The sequence below is a fragment of the Mus caroli genome, chromosome 6, assembly GCF_900094665.2.
Source record: "Mus caroli chromosome 6, CAROLI_EIJ_v1.1, whole genome shotgun sequence".
Lineage (NCBI taxonomy): Eukaryota > Metazoa > Chordata > Mammalia > Rodentia > Muridae > Mus > Mus caroli.
Window position 1 is genome coordinate 11,043,997 of NC_034575.1, and position 21,406 is coordinate 11,065,402.

Sequence of the window (21,406 nt, forward strand, 5' to 3'; positions counted from 1 at the left end):
ACACACACACAGAGAGAGAGAGAGAGAGAGAGAGAGAGAGAGAGAGAGAGAGAGAACAGAAAACTACAACAGTCCATAACACAAGCAAATGTATCTATGACATAAGCACTGGTTGGCTGGCCGCCTTTGCTCCCTCTCAGAATGTAGCTGCATCACTAAGACTTTGGGTACAGTAACCCTCTTGATTTACATCCCTAGAGAATCACATTGTCTATGGACACAGTGAGCAGGTGCTCTCCCCCTCCTCCCAGGCAGCAGCTGGTCACCTGCCCCCTCCTTGATTTCAGCCTCACCTGTGGAGACAGCCTTGCCCTCTGGGTGAGAGGTGTCCATATCCTTTCTATTCTTGGCTCCTCTGCTGAGATTTCTAACAAGGGCACCAATTAGTGCCAGTTATGACGGCAGCTTTCAAAGTGAATAAGAAGAGGATCGACTAAAAACAGGGTAAAGACCTGACACTGTTTCATTCTATAATCTTTGTTAACTCTTCAGTGACTCCTTATTCTTAAAATCTTTAAAATTTACTAATGTCAGTGCCTTTCATTGATTAATATAAAATACTTTAAAATGTTCAAGCCTTTTAAACACCCATGGTAACTGCATAAAATTCTAGATACCACTAAATGACTTTTAAACTAAATGTATACTTTACCTTTTATTTTTTCCTATTAAAACAAAACAAAAGCTGCTGGGCCTTAACCTCCATCCTTGAGACCCAGCGCTGGGTGAATTAGTTCCAGACCAGCCAGGTCTATTGGTGCCACCATGGCCAACCTAGCCAGCAAGACAGTGTTAAAGGGTCTTGCTACCAAACCTCATGGCCCATGGTCAATCACATGGTAGAAGAAGAGGAATAACCTTCAAAGTTATTCACTGATCCACACATACATACTCATACTACAGCACACATGCACGCACACACACACACACACATACACACACAAATGTGTGTGTAAATGCAATAAAAGGCTAAATGCTAAGCTTTTCACTTTTGCATTTGGGATTCTAGAAATATAAATGAATATAAAATTTGAAACCATGACAAGATTATAATGCTAATGTCCACCAATAATTAGTATTAGTTATTATTCAATGCTGACACCTGGCTGAGGGTTGATATCCTGCATTTAGCCTTTTGTATTTTTCCGTGTTCCAAACCTAGTTGTGTTTTGTGCACTGTAAGTTCTGTTTATTTAACCTATCATTTAAGTGGTAGGGAAAAGAAGTATTTATAAAACTGAAAATATAACAGCAGTATAAACACTTTCCCTAAGTTTACAAACAATGGTGAGTGGGGCAAAATCCTGCTGTCCAGAATTAATTGGGATGATCTATAAAAAAAAAAAAAACCTGAAACATCCTTCAAAATGTATTTTAAATATACTAAGTTCATGCAAGTGTACAGGCACTGAAGCGTAATAAAGTAGTCCTCTTGGATTATTCTTTGGTATCACAGAACTTCTCATAAATCTTTAAAAAGTAGGCATTATATGACAGAAATAAGACAACTGGCCCACAAAATACAGGGAAGACCTAAACAAAATCTTGATTTGGGGAAAAAAATAACAGAGAAAGATTTGATGAACAGGGATCAGGGTTCCCTGAAGGAATTCCTTCACTCTGCTATGAAATCATTAAGAGTGTTCCTGGGAAAGGGTGCAGATTGGCCAGCCTATTATTATCTATTCAGCCTTGGTCCAGTCACACCAATTTCTACATTAAAGAATACAGAATCCAAGTAGTTCCCAAATAAAAACACTTTACCTTTAGCGAAAAGGAAAATTAGTGCTGAGTGGGAAAGTTAATAGATTTTCTATCTTGTGAAATGGAGTTGATTTTCTACTAAACTGCAACCTTTGGATAACAGTTTTATTTTCAGATAATTTCCCTGTCTCCACATATGGGGAACTGAAAATTCTAGGGAACAGCTAGGAAATGACAAAGGGTGACAACTGCAGTAGGTTTCCGGACTTGACACAATTATACCTTAGCTTCTGCGCTATCCCAATCCATTAAAAATAAGTGAGCTTTCTTATTTTTTTTTATTACTTTTACTTTTTTTTTTTTTTTGGCAATCCAGCCATTGTCCCCTTCCTAGTATGCCTTCCCACAGTTCCTCATCTCATTCTTCCTCCCCTATGTTTTTAAGAGGATGCCCCCTCCACCCTCCCTGGGCCTTACCACTCCCTGGGGTCTCAAGTCTCTCAAGGGTTAGGCACATCTCCTTCCAGAGGCCAGATCAGTCAGTCCTATGCTGTATATGTGTCAGGGGCCTTGAATCAGCTAGTGCATCCTGCCTGGTTGATAGCTCAGTGTCTGAGAAATCTCAGGGAACCAGTTAGTTGAGACTGATGCTCTTCCTATGGGGTTGCCCTCCTCAGTTTCTTCTAGCCTTTCCTAATTCAACCACAGAGGTCCCCAGCTTCAGTCCAGTGGTTGCATGTAAGTATCTGCTTCTATCTAAGTCAGCTACTTGTTGGGCCTCTTTAAGAACCCATGATTCTTCTGAGGAAGGCATGCCAGGCTTCAATCTGTAGGCAGACATCAGTAATAGTGTCAGGTCTTGGAGCCTCCTCTTGAGATGAATCTCAAGTTGGGCTGGTCATTGGACCCCCTTTCCCCCAGTCTCTTCTCCATTTTTTGTCCCTGCAGTTGTCTTAGACAGGAACAATTGTTGATTAATATTTTTGACTGTGGGAGGAGGTAGTATTTAACTTTACCCATTTGGGTGACTGGGCTGCACTGGGGACTGGCACTATGCCTGGCACTATTTGCCTTGTGCTTACAAGGTAAAAGAAAGAATTCTGTTCTGTTGCTGCTGCTGCTGTCGTTGAACTGTACAAACTGATCTGTGGGAAAAAAACTGGTACAGAATAAGTAAAAGAAATTCCGGGTGGCCTTGGCTGGCATAATCTCATTACATAAACCAAGATGCTCTCAAACTTATAGACATCCACTTGCTCTACCTCCCAAGAGGAAGATTAAAATGATGTACCCACATGCACAGTCGTAAAATAATGAATTTTTTAAGAATCAGTTTATCCAAAGTACTCTCTGTGAGCTTGGCTCAGTTCCCCAGACAGCAGTAATAGTAGGATGCATGTACAGTGTGTGCATGTGTCTGTGCTTCTGTCTGTAGTCGTTTTCACACCCATGGAGGCTAGAAGTGGGCATTGCGTTGTCTCTCTCAACTGTTCTCCCCTCACAGCTTTTAAAGCAAGAACCCCATGGAAGCAGCAGCTCATCCTTGAACCTGGGTTAGCTGCTTAACCAGATCTGGGGGTTTCCCTGCCTCTCTGCCTTCTGCTCTGGGCTAATATATGCTCACAGTCATACCTGCATATTGACATGAGATCTGGAGATCTGAACGCAGGTCCTGATGCTTGGCAGATCTAACACTATTCCCACTGAACCATCTTACCAGCCCCAGGCCCATGTTATGGAATCATGCTGAGTTGGTAGACTCGAAGGACCTCCATTCTGACTGTATGTTCTTGTCTATTTCTTGTTATTCACCCTTCACCTCTATCTCTACCCATCAAGATCTCTGGCTGACCTACTTAATCCAGTAACTGAGGATGACATTGGGACATATATCTTCTTCTCTGTTCTCCTTTTACACCTTGATGCAACATTTATTCTATTTTCCAAGTTTTTGCTTACCTTGATCTCACTCCCAAGAAAATTACTGAAATGTGCCACAAGAAGCTATAGCATTTAGCAACATGAGGATCTGATGTCATCTTTTTCTGTTAAATATTATTTTATTTCTTAAGATGAAGAATTTTACACAAAATCACTTTTGACATTATTTTATATCCTAAAAATGTACTAATGTCTTTTGTTTTTAAATTTATCTTCATTTATTTATATTTTAGCCGTTGCCCCCTCCCAGTTCTCCCACAGTTCCTTACTCCACCCCTCCCCACTTGCCTCTGAAAGGGTGCCCTGCCTTCCCCTTCCCCCAGTATTCCCTTTCCTTGATGCCTCAAGTTTCTTAAGGATTAGGTGCATCTTCCCCCACTGAGGCCAGATCAGGCAGCCCTCTGCTGTATAGAGGCCAGGCCCTTTGGGCCAGCCTTTGTATGCTGCCTGGTTGGTGTCTCAGTCTCAGGGATCTTCCAGGGGTCTGGGTTAGTTGAGACTGCTGATCTTCCTATAGGGTAGTTGTCCTCTTCAGCTTCTTCAGTCCTTCTCCTAATTCCTCCATAGGGGTCCCTGACTTCTTTGGTTGGGTGTAAGTATCTGCATCTATCTCAATCAGCTGCTCTCAGAAAACAGCCATGCTAGGCTCTTGTCTGTGTTCCTGGTTACTGAAGACCTCTTGAGAGACAGGCGGGTTGTGGGGTGTGAGAGGGTGTTGGGTCCACTGATCTGGCTCTGGTGGAGGAGTAGCCCCATCTGATGTCATCTTTATCTCTATCACTATTGAGCATTTTCCACACTGATGTATGAACCCTGTATTTTACCTTCTCCTGTTACCAGTTTTTACTGTATATTCTTCATTGGCTAAAAAAAATATAGAGAACACAAGACAGGAATTTACCTGCTTCTCTGATTTCTTCTCCACAGAGCAACTCATAAAGGCATGTCTCCTATTACCTCTTAAATATAACAGCTCTCTACCAGCTACCCACTTTTAGTATGGCTTTAATTGAACAGCTTTGTAGATGCTATTTTTCTTCAAATTTCCAAATTTGTGGTTTGTCTCCATCTTTGAAAACCAATTAATTAATGAAGTCATATATGTATATGGATATATGGACGTATATATCCAGTTTCTATCCTCATCACTGTTGTTGATATTTTCAAAGGTTTTTCTTCAGATATTCTTATGGAGCCCATTGATATTTTTAATTTTTATTTTATTTTGATTTTTTGTTTAATTGAAGATGGATTTATTTTCTCACCTAATATATCCTGATTATGGTTCTCCTCCATCTCTACTTCTCTTACTTCTTCCCCACCTCCCCTCCTATCTGAACCATCTAAACCCACCCCTCTTCTGTCTCTCCTTAGAAAGCAAACAGGCTTCTAATATAATAAAATATAATGAGATAAAACAAAAACTAAGACATTGGAATTGGACACACACAATCAAACAAGAGAAAGAACAAGAAACATATACCCACTCATTTTTATGATCAAGAATTCCATAAAACCACTAAATTAGAAGGCATAATCTATAACCAAAGAACCTGATACACATCCATGCCAGCCCTGTGCGTTCTGCCTCAGACTCTGTGCTTTGATCATGTTGAGTTAGATGGCCTTATTTCCTTGGTGTCCTCCGTCCATCCCTTCCTGCTTTTACACACTTTCTGCCTCTTCCACAGGCTTCCCTAAGCCCTAAATGAAGGGCTTTCATGGAAACTTCCCATTTATGGGTTGTGATTTTAGTATCTCCCACTCTGCATAACATCTGGCTCTGTGTCTCTGTACTTGTTCACATCTACTACACGAAGAAGCTTCTCTGATGATGGCTGAGCAAGGCTATAAGTAGACTAGAAAGTCACTAGGAGTAATTTTATTGCTATGTTGTGGTTGTTTCTTTTCTTTGGAACAGTATTGGTTTTATCGCAGGCTTTATTGCAGGGTTATCTAGTCTCTGATATTTGTAGTTGACCTTAAGTCAAAACAGATATTGGCTAGCTAAGTAAAATTCCACTGGTAATTTACTGCATTTTCTTTATCTATTCTTCTTGTAAGGGACATCCAGCTTATTTCTGGTTTCTGGCTATTGTGAATAACACAGCAATGCATAGTTGAGCAAGTTTCTCTGTAGCAGAATTAAGAGTCCTTTAGGAAATGATAAATTCTAGCTACATGTTACTATTGCTGGAAAGTTTGTTTATTTTACTGATTTCACTTTATTTTATGTAACTTTGTTTTATTCAGAAATAAAGTTCCCACTCTATTACTCAGGCTAACTTAGAACTTGTGATGTAGCCCAGGTTAACTATGAATTTGTATTAATGCTCCTAATTTGACTTTCTGAAGGCTGGAATGCATCACCTGGTCTCCATTCTAACACAATTATAACAGAAGTTTGGGGACGTGAATTTCAGTGTTAGTTTAGATAGAGCTTCAGGCAAACCTTGAGCAATGACTCAAAATTAGAATTACCTGTTCAGGATACAGCTGCCAGAACTCGTTCCCTCCTTATGACATTGCCAGAATATAACATGTTGATTCTTGTACATCTCTGCCTTGCCTTGCTCCTGAAGTCTCATAAAGGCCCCTAGAAACAACTTCCCAGATGCCCTTCAGTTGCCTCTCCTCCATCCTTAAACATTGTTCTTCTATGCCATTGTCAGACTTGTCAGGGTCTGCTCTTGCTGTCCCTTATCATATCCGTTCACTCACCCAAGAGATCTTCATAATCTCTAGTTAGCTTTATCTTAAAGAGTGCATCCTTCTCCATTTCAATGCTACAACCCTAGCTGTTGGCCATAAGTGGTTGTTTAGTGACTCTCATGCAGCTTAGACAGCCAGCCAGTTCCTACTGACTGAACTCTCTCCTCCATGATGTCCACACAACTCCTTTAACAAATCCTGTGATTACTCTTTAGGGCATGATAGGATGTGAAGTCTTTGGCTCTCATATTCAGAACTTGTCAAATTCTCAAACTTTCTAGCTTACAATGCTCCCACCATTCAAAGATAATTGAATTTCTTAGACAATCTTAAATTCTTTGGATTCTCCTTATTTATTTCTCTATTTCCATCGGAAAGGTCTAATCCTTTGAGAGATAGCATAAAAATTACCTTCTGCTGGCAAGGGTACTCAGCAGCTAAAGGTGCCTGCTGCCTGAATCTGATGAACTGAAGTTACTCTCCAGGGTCCACATGTTGGAAAGAGAACTAGTTCCCTCCAGTTGTCCTCTGATATAAACACACTTTTGCTATGAGACATATACCACCACCACCCCACAACACACATACATACTTCATAGATATGTGCATGCAAACAGAGGCACACAATAAATAGTTGCAATTCTTAAAATATTACAATTGATATGGTTAACTGTTCCTTTTACTTCATGAAAAAACTTAGTTCCAGGTAGGTTATCTCAACCTGTAATCTTTGGATAGAATCCATGAGCTGTATAAACCTAGTTATAGAAAGAAATGCATTCTAAATTATCATATTTAATAATGATTCCGTAATTTCTCCTTTTATAAATTGTATTAGTTCTTTTTATGCTGCTGTATTAAAACACCATGACAAAGACAACTTTAAGACAACTTGTCTTTAAGAGCAGAGTTTCCTTGGACTCTCAGTTCCATAGGAATTGGATTCCATTACCACAGAGAAGCACAGCAGCAAGCAGCAGATATGGGGATGAGAAGGGGGAAAAGTAAGAGCTAAACTCCTCAGCTGCAATCCTGAAGCAGACACCGTGAATTGGAAAGCAAGGTGAAGCTGTATAATCTCAGAGCCTCACCCCAGAGACACACTTCCTTTAGCAATGTTGCACCAACTGAACCTTCCCAAGCATGCAGCCAACTGGGAACCAAGTGTTTTAGTACCTGAACCTATGAGAGTCAAGGCAATCTGTTGTCTGAGCAAGCCTGGAAAATCAAACACTAAATTGTATCCTTTCAACATCCAATGGTACCATGGCACAGAAAACACATGGTCACTCAAACAGGAAAGAGTGATGCATAGGGAGGAAATACTGGTTCTGAGTCATACTGAAATCCCGAAAGATGAACACCAGGTTCTATAGCTCCATGTCCAAATGAAAGGGCTTAGATAGTTCTCTACTTCCAGCTTTGCTGCCTACAGCATCCATCTGTCTTGGACTGGCTTCTTTCACCCTCTGTAACTCTCTTCTCACAGATATCCCACACTCTGGCATCTTCATCAGTATTGGTTCTCTATGGAAACTCAGGATTTACCTTCTTATCTTCAACAGTGGCTTCTCACAACCTTTTGCTTTCTCAGGGCCCTAACACAGGCACTCCCAGACACACTCTGACTCAGCAGCTATCTCAGACCACGTAGGAAAAAATGCATGACCTGTTCATTCTCAAATATTTGTATGCCTCTAAAGCCATGAAATTTTTCATGTCTCTAAATCTAGCATCACATGAATGATGCTGCCAAGTTTAGCTACCAGCTTAGGAAGAACCACACCTCCACAAACCCAGTAGCATAAACCCAGTAGCAACATAGCTTTTATTCAACTGCTTCCTAGGAGCAGAAAACACCATAGTCTCTCTCTCTCTCACAAGTTGGAAAGCTAGTTGGCCGGAGTTTGGTCCCCTTTAAACTCTTTCCACTGCATTCAAACACTTTAATAGACACAAGATCCAGTCTTTCACATTCTTCAAAACCACAACATGGTAGGTTATTACCAGCAGCATCCCATGTCTATTAACAGCTTCCATTTTAGTTATGATTTTGTCGCTGTGACTACTGAACAGAAACGTTTAAAAGAAAGAGTTTATTTGGACATATGTTTCCACAGGAATATGTATGACAAGGAAACATGCTAGCAAGAGACACACATAGAAACTGGAGCAGAAAACAAAGAGCTTACCTTTTTAGCCACAAGCAGAAAAAAAGACAGTGTAGAGTGGACTACATAATCTCAAAGCTCACCTTATATGATACATGTCTCCCAGCAAGGTTCCTCCATCTGAACCTTCTCAAACATTGACACCAACTGGCAACTAAGTGTCAAATACATAAGCCTCAAACCACCACATGGGAGTGTATAATAAGGTACCATCATGTTCCTGGCTCTTAAACCTATTACTACATCTTTTTACTTCATCCATTACAAAGGAAGCAGACTGAAAGTATTTCACAACTGATAAATACTTTAAAATATTTTGAAAACTGAGTCTCAATATAATTGAAACTTATTCTTACCATTGTAATTTTGTTTTGCATACATTTTTTTCTGAGAAGGCTATCCTATGTCTTACACAATTAGCAGACTAGTTGAATATATAAAACTTTGAGAGTTCATACAACTGGTTCTTACATTTGCCATTTCCTAGCTTTTAATGCAGAATTGCTTTTCCTCTATGTTCTGGAACTTGGAACATGTGTCCTTCATACTAATAACTTCATGACTGATACATATTTCAAAACTAATTACTACAGAGTGTTGGCTTTTTATTTACATAAAATAATAAAAACATATTTGTCAAGAAAGTAGCCTAAAGAGTACATTAATTCCCAGGCTCACTAGATCGATATGACTAAGATGCTTGCTAAATGCACATCTCTGGACCCTACCTCAGGTCTCAACATCTGAAAAGCAGCCTCTGCAGAAATACTTTTCCTTGCTGACATTCTGCACAGTAGGATCCATAGTATACAGTGTGGCCTTTAAATCATCAAACAAACAAATAAAATCCTGACTCTTAGGTAATGCCAACTGATTATTATTTAATTAATCCTGCTTAGGGGTTTTACTTTATTATTCTGAAAAAAAAAGCCTCTCTAATAGTTGTGTGACGTTCTTTTCAGTATTATAAGGGTGTTGTAGTCTGCAATATAGAAAGAAATAAGGCAAAACTAACTACTCCTTCACAATGCAGTCTGAAAATTCTATAGGTATGTGCCTGGACTGATTTGCTCTTTGGGTTTCATAGTTTCTGCTTGCTCCTGGCTGACCTGAGACATACACCAACTCATCTGACACGCTTGCAGTATAAAATACGCAAAATTGATTCTTTCTACACATCCATAATTTTTATTTTCTCCGTCTGATCTCAGCAATTTTTCATCTATTTTTCTAGAGATATTAAGGGAAGGATTAAATAGGGTGGTTTTTTTCAAAGTTCACAGGTATCATCCTCATATAAATCTCCTGCCCCACTCTTCCTGCGTAGGTTCTATAAGGCAAGATGCATAGCTGAAACAGGTAATCAAACAGGTTAGTGGAATAGACAGAATGAAATCCAGTCATAGAACCATTTTTTACATTGTTTTAAAGTATGATTTTACTTTTTACAGTGTTCCTTGTTATCTTTACTAACCTCGAAACAGACAACGGTATACCTTCCAGGAATCGTATTTACCTCAAATATAATGAGGCATGAAGTTTCGCACACCTTAAAAAAATATTTTCATCCTTCAAACATCTTCAGGGCATTATAATTTAAAATATTTTCATTTGTTGGGAAAGATCAAAATAATCATACTTACTTTTTCTTTTTTTAGAAAAGTACAACTTTGTGAACTTCTCAAAACACATTCTCTTTCTTACAAGTAATTTCCTCTTGCAACAGGAGACACATAATATCTACCCTTGTTTGCATTTTTGCTTTACTATAGCAGATTTCAACAAAGAAACTATATATGTATTCATGTGGAAGAGATGTTGACTTGCATTATGAAGTCTACTGATAGAAACTTGGCATAGTCCTTTGAAGGGAGATAGAATGTCTTCAGTATATTTGTATCCTTTATGATGTATAATGATGTTTCACATATAGTTTTCCTATATGTGAAAACCAGTAATTTTTATCTGAAAAAAAAACACCTTAAATGTCATTCTACAGCAAAGATCTATAAATATGGATATACATATGAAAAACATAGCTAATAAATAGTAAGTTTATGGTTGCTACTGTTATTCCATATACTTTTCCGTTCCGTCTGTTTAACAAGTCTGTAACAGTGCTTCTTTACCACCTTCTGAAGAAACAGACCAAGAAAAGTTAAGCGCTTTAGTCAAGGTCACAGCATGGCTAAGTGTTGAGTCAGTATCTGAACTCCGGCAGACTGTCTCCAGAGCCAATATCCTTATTTTGAACAATGATCCGTATTTAGCTGAAGACTAGATTTCTTCTGAAGTTCATGTTGAAAGCCCTTTCCAGTTCATTGTCCTGGCCTTCTCACTGTTGGTGCTTATTTGAAACAGATGCAAACACTTAAAACATCCACTCGCATTGGGTTTCTCTGTATTTGCTGGATTGTGTCAGGCTGCCTCCAGGAGACTGCTTTCTAAGTGGCTGTCTGATTTCATTCGTTACTAACCTGCAACTTCATGGGTCTGGAAAAGCCTGCCTGGTCAGAAGCTTATTAGAATCTCTTGCCAACATTCTGTCTCCTCTGTAGTATAAATTGTTAGGGCAGTTGTGAGAATAGAGTGAGTAGACTTTTTTTCAAAGCACAGTTTCTTTTCTTAAACCTGTTGGCAAGATATGATGACTGGCTAAGTGTTCTGCAAATGCTCTCTTCACACAGTCTTAACTCTAGGAATTATTCATTGATAGTTGCTTAAAAGCTTTTGCTTTTCAAATAGGTTTGCTTTCTCTCTCTCAAGTTTTTCTTCAGTTTAAGACTCAGTTGTCTATCTCAGAATTTGCTTTCTAAGTCTATATTTGTATGGCTTGCTGAGTACTTTTGATTGCTTGTTATATTTTATAAATTTGCATGCAAAGTGACAAAGGGAAATATCACCTTTAACCTATAGCACAATTTCTTCTCTCTTGTGTCCCTAAGGATAGATTCATAAGAGTTTATTGAGCTTTCTTTCTCTGTGTTTTCTGGGATATCTTGGCATGAATGGGTTTGTTTATCAGAGATGCTTGGTAAAAATATAACACCTGCTATGGACTTTTGCAAATCAAAAACTGATTAAAATGTCCTTTGTGCTAATCAAATCATAATAAAATGTTTTTGATGACTCGGGAGCTTCCTTCAGACTTTTCCTTTGCAGAAGAGTTCTCTATAAATTTAGGAGTTAAAGTTACATTTGTAAAATATTTCAAGAGGATTGTTAATGAAGGCTCATTTGTATTATGCTTATCTTTAATAAAATTGTGTTTCTGTGTCACTTGAGCTAAGAAAATGGACCATTTTCTCTTCATAAAGCCTTAGGAAAGCTCCACCCCAGAGTCCAAAACAATAGAAGAAATCTTCTAAATACACATCCTTAAGCACCTGTATCACTGAAATGATGATCACAGATGCTCATGTTTCTGTGGCTTTTAAGTATCTTCATCATTACACATCCTGTCCTAATCACTTCAGGTGGTCATCAAGAGATAAAGCTTCCTGCATCCTCCCTTAACCCAATGAGATGACAAACTGTCAGCATCTCCACTGGTTTTGTTGATTTCCTAGGTACCAATTATAATATTTTCATTAATTTGTATCTTCTTGAAGAAAAGATGATATGACCTATTTCTGGAGCTTAATTTTCAGTATTAAATACAATGTCTGTAGAGTTCACAAAAAATGTGTTTCCAGTCCCTTCAGGAAGAGCATCTCTCTAAGGATTTTGTTTTCCTTGGTGTGGTTCTGGGCATATCGTCATCATGTGAAGTAACATCTCATTTTTCAAGGATGCTTATGACCTTGTTAAATTGCAGTCCAAAAATTGTGTGGCTTGTTTTGATTTTAACCAAAGTTACAGCTGCCTAGCTGTAAAGCAGTCACTTTCTCTTATTATGACTAGTTCTTCAACTTGTACTGTTTTAAATTGCCTGCAATTAGCATATTTCAACCTTATTTTTAGGTTTAAATTGCAGTGTGAGAGTGTACTCTCCTCTTAGCTAATTAGTGCTATCAAGGAACAGTAGGTTACCTCATTAGTACCATGTGCATTTAATTAAAGAAGAGAAAATTGGAGTTAACCTCATAGTTAATATTTTCACAGAGTGCTACAATGCCAACACCTTCAATTGGAGTCACACCCCTGTGTATCTAATTATGCACTGGTGCCAAATAAGGTTAGCAAGGGCACCACAAGGCTGTTGACAAAATAATTTAGATGAAAATGTGTTTGTTGGATTCTGACAGTAAAATATAACTTGAACATCACCCCAGTTCTCATCTGCCAGCGTCAGGTGACATACTCCTTCACAAGACAGAGAAGGAAAGGGATATTTTGGAAGCCATTTTTTTCTGTCTGAATTAATGTGGATTCTATCTTGAAAAAAGTGACATATAGTCAGCTAAAGCATATACAATCCTTTTCTTAAACAGGGCCTGGAACTTCACAGATATATTTGAAAAGAATTATTTATAAGATGTAATATTTACACGCATCAAACTACTACCAATACCCCTTGACACTCTCACCACCTCCCTCCTCGCTGCTCTTCTTGCCTGGTACAATTATAATTTCCCTTGTGTATTTTATGAGTGGGGATCATTCTTTCATATCATACATGAAGACTAAGAATGGGTTGTCACATGGTCTATTCAAATGCAATGTAATCCTTTTGCCCTTCAGACAAAAATCTTTGAAATGTCTGATTCTACTTAGGAAAAAAAAAAGACATTCCATACCATTTATCAATAAATAATCACTTTGCTTTTACAGATAAAATGCAAACTATACTTTTGAGTATATAAAGTAGTTTCCAATGCAAGTGGGAAAATTCAACAGGTTTTAACAGTTACTGTGGTGTGATCTCCACAGTCTTAGATGTGTATAAGTGGGAGTAGCAAGAGTATAATAGTAATTAATCAAGACACTTTAGCTGAGGGGGTGATTGCTGTGGTCCTTATAGGTTATGGTATGGAAGTCCTTTTATTGGTCCAGATTATTACTAGCTAGCATTTCAAAATAAAGTTGAGATAGTAAAGGCAAATGACATCATACTCACAAATGACATAAATACTCACTGTGGTATTTATATCTCTAAAAATATTTATGAACAATAACCATAATTGCAACTCAGGGGCTTAAGGCAGGGAATCATGAGTTGTTTTCTCACTGGCCCATTTATCATCATTCCAATATTCAACATCACATATAATAGATTGTTCCTATTTTGAAAACCTATATAAATGTCACCTGTGAAACAAAACTAGAATAGTTTGTGTTACTCTACCAAGAACATTTTTTTAGTGTAACTAACAATACACATTATTTTTATAAGCCCCACGACAGAGGGGACAAAAGCCAACTCCCAATTCTCTTTGTTTAATTTAGGAATTGCTCCTAGAAGCAAAATTGTGTATCTGTGGCCACACTCCTGCTGATGGGCATCCTCACAGCACATTTGCAGTAAGTTTATTGGGCAAGAAGAGATCCAGATGCACAGTGCAAAGCCATGGACCCAATCCCACAACACAGAACTCCTGAGATTTCTGATAGCCAAACTCTTCCATTGACACCAATCATTAAAACACAAGTTATGTCAAGAAACAGGCGCAAGGATGCAGACTTTCTATTTTCTCTGTTGTTTCCACTTCAGTTCTGGCTCCTGAGCTATATACCTCACAGTTTCTCTAAGTTGGAGGCATTAGAGTCCACTGGAACTGTGTAAGTATGCAGCACCAATGCACTTTCTTGACAGTTTAGCCATAACTTGGTGAGGCAGTGCTGGTATGATGGAAATGGATAGTGGAGATTATAAATAGGTTGAGTATATCTTTTAGCAAGAAGTTGTTGCTTCCTGTTCCTAAAGTTGCCGTACAAACAGGAGTTGGGAGGGACTTGTCTGCTCTCTTTATACCCTAAGGTTCAATGAAATTTGGTTTTCTGACGCAGTATGTATATCAGGTAGCCTAGAAATTGAATGGTAAAGTTGAAGTATGTAGTTGAGGACTTTATATAGAGCTGCTTTTGAGTTCTATTAAGTATGGATTTCTCCTGTTTTCATCAGAATCTTTAAAACTGTAATGAAGGATTTCAATATTTAGAATTTTTACCTTGTTTCCATATGAATGGATGGATCTATTTAGTCTCTGTATGTGTTAGAAGACATTTTAAATATAATGTGATCATTATTGTTTATTAAACAGTTTGTAATGTTCACTTCTTTCTGCAAACAAACTCCAAAGGGAAAATAACAATAGAACACTGCCTCATGGAAACAAGATATGATGCACTGACGATGATTCTTATGTAGAAAGATCTAGTCACAACCCCTGAAGTTTTCATTTTAACCCTAAACTGTTTCTATCTTTTGTATAATATTTTTTGGAAAATTAAAATGGGGGTTACATTTATTGAATTGCTGTGTTTAAATTTATGTGCATGTCTAAAATCTGATGAATGTATCACTGTTCTGTTAACATTTTAAAAGATGGATACATATAAGGTAAACTTCATTGTAATTATATCCTCAGCTTGAAATAAAACATTCAACCAAAATTTTATCTAAAATCAAAACAAAAACATCACACACACACACACACACACAGAAATCTAATACATTTGAAAGAAAATACAATTTGGAAAATGGGAGAGTGTTGATATTAGTAACACATTTATTTTTCAAGACAAATTTTCATTACAGTTCAGAGTGAACTGGTTTTCCTTACAATGTTGTTTATTGCTTATTTTTAAAACTTCATGTTCTCTAATCCATTGGAAATAAATCTTTGAAATCAAGTCTTTATATTCTCAGAATGAAAATGGCACATGGTGGGCACTGTATAGATGATGTGGTGTGATCTCACAGAAGACACTGTGATATTCCCTGCTGGTCATGCTTTGTTCCCAGCATCCATATCATCCACCGTGTAACCTCTTATAAATCCACATTCAAGGAAGCCATCAGCATCTGCACTTGGATGCCCCCCATAATTAAGATAAGATCTTTAAAAATCAAAGTTACATGTACTACCATATAATCTCGCACGCGCAAGACTGAATATATAGCTCAAGTTTGTGATGATCTGTGTATGGGACTTTGCTAAGTCTTCTCATGTTGTCTTTGGACATCTTGAGTTCCTGACTGAATAAGAGTATGAAGCAACCCTGTGGGGCTCTCAGACAGAAGCTGTGTAATATGAATTGGTGGTGGCATGGACTCACCACAACCATAGTGCTACAAACTTAATAGTTAACACTAGTCACTGGATAAATTATAGCAGGATGCTTCTTGACTTTATAAACCAAGAGCAACATTACTGAAGTATTAAGGACATGCCTATTTTTATTAATTGATTACTTGATATAAACTTTCTCCAATCTAAAATGGCTGCAAATGCAGTTAAAAACTAAGAAAGAACCTAAAACAAATGCTATTCACTATCCTTGCCTAATGCATCTGGCTCTTTTGAAAAATTAATTTTAGAACTTTTTTTTATTTTTTATTTAAAAATAATTGTTTTAGATCTTAAGTTTTAAGATCAATTTTGTGAATGAGAATGGAATCTGGAATATTATGGAGTTCACGGTGGGCTGAAAGTAGAAAACTCATAGAAATATTAAGGGGATTTTTAAAGCCATCATTGTCCTTTGCTCCTCAAATGCCTGGCATCTCTACTAAGTGATGGATCAAATGAATCATTTTCAATTCTTTGAGTCACCACATAAATCAATGGGTTAATTTAATATCACATGTATTATGTCTATAGTTCATTTTCACAACTAAAATTTGTTAAATTTTCCATCATCTTCAGGAATTGCTTTCAAATTGGCCCATTCATTTTACCTGTTTCTCCTCCTTCTTAAAATACTAACTCCTTGTGCTGATGAACCAAAGTGAAGTAGATTTCCATGTATTGCAAGGGAAAACTTACAATTATTGAATATAGTTTAAAGCCTTTACCTTTATGTTCTATAATTGATATTATATAACTGATGAACTCTACAGCATACCCCTTTCTTACACGTGTTAATTTTATGAAATTATGTCAAAATATTTATGAAAATGCATTTAATATAGGTGTTTCCTGAACTTTGATTTATTAGTACCAGACATGTCCTATCCTCTGAACATTGTACATATCTAGTAGCATATTGTTGAGTAGTAATGTTTTAAATGCTTGCTATTATATTTTATTTATAAAATATGTATTCACTATTTCACTGAAATACTGGGCAATAACTGCACCCACTCAGATCATATCTACATGAAAATTGTAATTTAAAATTTTACCTACCTGTTATTGTTCAACCTTCAGAGTCCATCGGTGGAATATTTGTTAGGAGTAACAATTCAATATTCTGTTATTAAATTGACTACTTCAGGAGACACACACACACAATCACACGCATGCACAAACACAGAGACTCACACACACACACTTCTCTCTCACACACACACACTCCTCACATACACACACACACACATACACACTTCTCACTCACACACACACACACACACACACACACACACACACACACACATTTGTGCGCTCATTGATTCCTGGCTTCAAAAGACAGCAGTATGAGAGTCACCCTAAGAGATGACTGATGCTCGCCTTTTACAATCAGTTTTTTTTTTCACTTGTTATATTTTTGGCTTATTTTAAAATAGTCTTCACGTATTTTAATTTTCTTCCTTTAAATTTATTTCTAAAACATATATATTTTTCTCTTTAACAAATATCCCTTTCATATTTAACAGCTTTTTAATTTTCTTACTGTTGAAATACTAAATTTTCACTTCTCTCGCCCAAGATAGTAAGCCAAGTTCACTAGCCTATAAAGCTGTCCTGTTAAAACCTCATCTGCCCAAATGACCTCATTAACACCTACCTGCATAAGCTCATTGTTAGTCTTGCCTACAGGTTTTTACACCTCAATGAATACTGTTTTACATAGGGTCCTGCCTCTTAGCTCTCACTGCTAAGGCAATTATGCCTAATGCTTAAGGTCTTCACTTTGGGTTCTTGTTTCTAAAGCCTTTAAGCACTGGATCAAATGGAACTTTTGATGAACAAAATATACTGCGTCTATAAACTAAAGATGAAATTTGGCCAGCAGTGGCCTGGTAGGGCTATTTTTCCATTCTTACTAAGATATGTAGACTGAATTTGCTAGTTACCCCCTCCGGCGCTTTACTGAGCTGTGATTGCCTCCTGAATGATGCATTTTGATGAAAATTATGATTTTTTTTAAAAAAAGAATCTTTCTCTTTTTAAACTTCAAATAATCTATTCTCGGGAATCCGCCATCGATATTATCCTCTAAACTGTTTGTATCCAGGTTTAGCACATGAAGATACAACAATGTTAGGAGCTATGGTGTCAAAGTTAGATTATTCTGAACAGTTTGCCCCTTAATATGTGATAATTGTGTCAGAGCAAATAAAAGATTTTAGAATATTTTTAAGTAGTCTGCATTTAGTTTTATGTGTGACATAACCAGGGGAAATATTACAGTGTGTTTTTCTAGCACAATCTTCTTTTTATTTTTATTTTATATTTTATTCTTTTAATTTCTGAGTTTTATATGATCTCTCCCTTCCTTTTCTTCCTGAACCTACTATATCTCCTTCTTTGCTCTCTTTCAAAATCAGGGCCTCCTTCAGTAATTGTTGTTGCATCTCCATTTACTGTTGGCGAGATTGTAAATTGCTACAGTCATTAGGAAAACCAGTGTGGAGAATTCTCCAAAAAGCTGAAAATGGATTCACCATATGACTGTCCTTTTGAAACCATGACTTAACTCAGTATAAAACTATAGGATAATTGAATTTATTACGAAGCTTTACAAAAAGATCAATCTCTGCTTACTGTGATGGTTTGATAGTATAGTTATTCGGTAAGAAATAAACCTTAAGATAATTTTATACCCATTTCAGCAGATGTTGTGATTTTTGTGAATGTCTTAAGCTATAACAATGTGAGTACATTTAAAGCTATTATCAACCTTCCAGATGCTTCATCTAAAACAGGATAAAAGTTTCTGTCTTTAAGAAGCTCAGCCACTGTTCATGTGTAGTTTCTTGATGAATCTTTTACTCTTCTGGTATAATTCGAGATTATTAGCAATTACCTTTGTGCCCTTCCTTCACTGCTGAATTGCAGGTCTCTGGGCTCAGCTCATTCTTGATGCTCTCCTGAGTGATTGCCTCTCACCTTCTATTTTATTGCAATGTTTGAAATTGCCATGGATTCTCTTGATGTTGGATCCATGAAGGACCAGTAGCAGAGCTTTGGCAATGGGAAATCCTCTTTGAAATTTATAATGAATAATTCACTTCCCATGATGATTCACTTAAACATCAGCAAGGCAGGAGTCAGGGAATGATGAAAGATTTATTTATTTAGCTATCTGGTTTTGTTGTTGTAAATATATTTTTTTATCAAATAAATTGATACACACACTAGAATATGTATGCAGCAATAATGTGAATTTATGATGCCTTTTAGAACACACAGTATTTTTGCCTTTTGTATTTTAATGTTATTTGTAAGAAACCATTAGTGATAATTTCTCTATATAATGAAATATAATTACATCAAATTGTAACAATTCACCATAACATCCTTGAATATTTGTGTTACTTAAATTAATCCATACTTTCTATTTTTCATTTCCATTTTCATCCCTTGTATATTTTATATCTTAGTTCAGTATACTGATTAACAAAAGACACCGAAATAATTCATGTCATTATATAGTTCTTCATGGTGCACATACACATGCATGCACGCACACACACACACGTACACATGTCTAAACGATCACTTATGCAAAAGTATGTGCATGCATTTTTATTGAGCTGCATTTGTAATTCAGTTTCTTTATCTTATTAAAATTACAATTTTACATTTGTAGTTTTCATTAGGTAAATGAATTGGTTGTTATTCAAATGGGTAACAAATTATGGCATGGAATTTTTATTACTGGGACAGTCCAGTACACTTACTAATATGTTTACCTCAAAAGTATTTGTAAATAACTAGGCTTTACATATAATTTCAAAAGTGCTTTTTAAGCAACACAAGACTTCATATAATAACGTAAAATATATGATAAAGTCTTAAAATTTAGCCAGTGGAATTAACAAATCTTATTGATCTCAAAATTTAGTTATATAATAATTATTTAATGTGTAACTATTAAGAAAATGTAGATTTTTAATTAATACTATTCTTTATAATAACGAAGATAGGTTTTGTTCAAAGAAATTCACATGACTAGTGAAATATATAGTGTTTTGCTTGATTTTTGTCTCAAGACAAAACTTTATTCATACATGGCACCTAAGTGCTGTCACAGGCTGGCATTTTATTTTTCTAGATAACTAGACCTCTCTTGTGCCCACATAAGAGAGATGTTGTTAGGTGTTTGGCAGTGTTTGGCAGAAATCATCTTCCCTTCAAATCTATAGTATTGGATATGACAGGCAACTCCATAAAAAAAAGTTAAATTTTCTTATTTGAAGAATAATATTACAATAACCTTAATTTCCCTTTGGAATCTTATAGATAAGTATTTAGGCTGGGCAAAATCTGACATCATTCAATAATAATTAAAGTATTACCACATAAAAAACTTCCATCAAAGAGCAGGCATCCAGGAAACAATTCTTCATCTTGTTAAACAAAAAGAGTCATGAATTCACACATGGCTGTGTGATTGTGGAAAAAGTGCATCCAATTTTTATAAGCATGTCAAAAAGTTTAGAAATTTGATATTCTTCAACAATATACAGCTAGATTAGATAGATGATAGATAGATGATAGATAGATAGATAGATGATATAGTATTCTGATGCACAGATACTATGTAATTAAAAGAGAAATATAAGTTGAATATCAAACATACTACTATATTAACTTTATTTTTCCAAAATTTCTTATTACTTGTCAGATCTGTGTTTCTTGGGCTATTTTATATACAGCCTAGTATATAAGTGCAGGTTTTGCACTCTCTTACATTGGAAGAGTCATTCTTTGTTACTGCATTAGACAGATAGTGGATGTCTGCCTAGCATGCATTTTTGCCCTAAGCTAATCACACTTTTCACAGTTATGGAGAGAAGAAATCCTGAGAACTTCCATGGCTTTACCAATTGCTCTTTACTATCTGACACATAAACATTATGTTTTATCTATTAAAGATAAGTGATTAGTAATGCTGTCATGTTGTCTTGCTCTTGAAATACTCAATAATCCTAATTAAAACATTTATCTGTCTAACCCTGAAATACGTCTTTAAATATGCAAATACCAAAATAGATAACTAAGATGGAGCAAATGAAACACTCACGTTTATAACATATAGACTTTATTCTATAAAATAAATGTATAATACATGTAAATTGATCATTTATTACTATAGTAGTGACCACAGACATTAGAACTCTGCTGAGTATCCATGACTCTAGATAAGTCCTGCTAAATGTCTATAATGTTTGCAAATTCATCTGGAATAATGAAAAACCTAGGATAGCAATAACTATTCTCAACAATAAAAGAACCTCTGGTGGAATCACCATACCTGACATTAAGCTGTAATACAGAGCAATTGTGATAAAAACTGCATGTTACTGGTACAGTGACAGACAGGTACATCAATGGAATAGAATTGAAGACCTAGAAATGAACCCACACACCTATGGTCACTTGATCTTTGAGAAGGGAGCTAAAGCCATCCAGTGGAAGAAAGACAGCATTTTCAACAAATGGTGTTGGCACAACTGGCGGTTATCATGTAGAAGAATATGAATTGATCCATTCTTATCTACTTGTACAAAGCTCAAGTCTAAATGGATCAAAGACCTCCACATA

General features: G+C 36.5%; 1 protein-coding gene across 1 annotated transcript in view; it reads left to right on the forward strand.

The window, feature by feature from the left end:
- Window positions 1-21,406, forward strand: part of Foxp2 (forkhead box P2) — a 520,673-nt gene that overhangs the window by 392,681 nt on the left and 106,586 nt on the right. Inside the window, exon 6 of the mRNA XM_021164323.2 lies at window positions 13,917-13,991. Within this exon, the coding sequence (XP_021019982.1) occupies window positions 13,917-13,991 (75 nt within the window). The remainder of the gene's footprint in view (window positions 1-13,916; window positions 13,992-21,406) is intronic.